Raw genomic sequence first — 1,386 nt, 5'->3', positions numbered from 1 at the left:
ATACAAGGTGAAAAAAGAGAAACAACTAGTTTCATATCAATAGCAGACATATAACTTCCTATATTTTTTAATTCACTATTTGAAAAATGATACAGCTCTCAAGTGAGCATTCATTTATTTTTTAATATTAACATTATGAATATTCTAAGGTAAAAATTCCAATTCTAAACATACTCTAAAATTTTACATCTATCATAAGTCTGAACAAACCAAACCAACAATCAACCAAATAAAAATTCCCATATAAAAGCAAGGACTAAACACCAAGATGCAATCTTGCCCCAAAACTGTACTTTGCACCAATTTAATAAATGAAGCCCTAGGTAAATCTGGGGGATCTAGCTTTTACCCTCTCATCTATTACTAACATATCATGGAACTTCAGTGTCACTTTCCTTATTAGTAAAATGAAGGTCACGTAAGTTAAAGATTCATCTGATATTCTTTTGAACAACAGAGATGACAACCTCAGAAAGTCTAGCTTGAGTTGTTTTGTATAGTTAGCTCTGGAGATAAATTATTCCAGTATTCTAACACTTTCCTTTTTCTCCATTTTTTATTACAGTAATAGTTTTTATAGAGTAAAGAGCACAAAAATGTAGAACTCAATTTTTACATGAATACATACACACACCTGGGTAACCACTACTGAGATGAAGACACAAGAATATTCCCAGCATCTAAGCAAACTGTTTGTATCATACTACCATCCCTGAAAAGGTAACTATTATTCTGATTTTAATCACCCAAAATCAATCTTAACAGTTTTTGAACTTCGTATGTAGATGTTACATATACTCTTTTGTATATACACTTCATATTTATATACACTATGTACACCCTTGTAACTGGCTTCTTTCACTCACCATTGTCAGATCATCTATGGTGTGTGTAACAGCAGTTTGTTATTTTCATTATTGAACAGCATGTCACTGTTTGAATATACCCAACTTTATCCATTTGACTCTAGGTAGACACTGGGTTGCTCAGTTTTGGGCTATGATAAGTAAAACTTCTTTGAACACTTTCAAATATATCTGGTTTGAGAAAATAAGCACTAATTTTTTCTTGGGTTTATGCCCAAGAATGGAACTGCTTTAACAGACATTGACAGAGAGGTTTCCAAATTAGTTTTACCAAGTTATACTCCCACAAGCAATATATGAGAGCTGCAATTCCACATCCTCACCAACACACGACATTGCCAGTCTTGTTCATTTTCATCATCATAATAAGGGTGTGACAGTAACTTACTGTGGTATAAATAGTATTTCTCTGATGACTAACGACACTTTTTCATGTGTTTACTCACCATTTAGATATTTAAAAGTGGTTTCTGTTTAAGTCTTTTGACCATTTTAAAGAGACATCAGTCTCTTTCTTACT

At 32.4% G+C, this 1,386-nt stretch overlaps 1 protein-coding gene across 1 annotated transcript in view; it reads right to left on the bottom strand.

Annotated features, from left to right (window-relative positions):
- SMC6 (structural maintenance of chromosomes 6) overlaps positions 1-1,386 on the bottom strand; it is a 120,332-nt gene that overhangs the window by 21,930 nt on the left and 97,016 nt on the right. The window contains exon 23 of the mRNA XM_011971451.1: positions 350-443. Within this exon, the coding sequence (XP_011826841.1) occupies positions 350-443 (94 nt within the window). The remainder of the gene's footprint in view (positions 1-349; positions 444-1,386) is intronic.

Source organism: Mandrillus leucophaeus, unplaced genomic scaffold (genome assembly GCF_000951045.1).
Source record: "Mandrillus leucophaeus isolate KB7577 unplaced genomic scaffold, Mleu.le_1.0 Scaffold122, whole genome shotgun sequence".
In the NCBI taxonomy this organism is placed as follows: domain Eukaryota; kingdom Metazoa; phylum Chordata; class Mammalia; order Primates; family Cercopithecidae; genus Mandrillus; species Mandrillus leucophaeus.
Note: the sequence above shows the minus strand (reverse complement) of the source record. Positions and strands in the feature narration are given on the sequence as shown.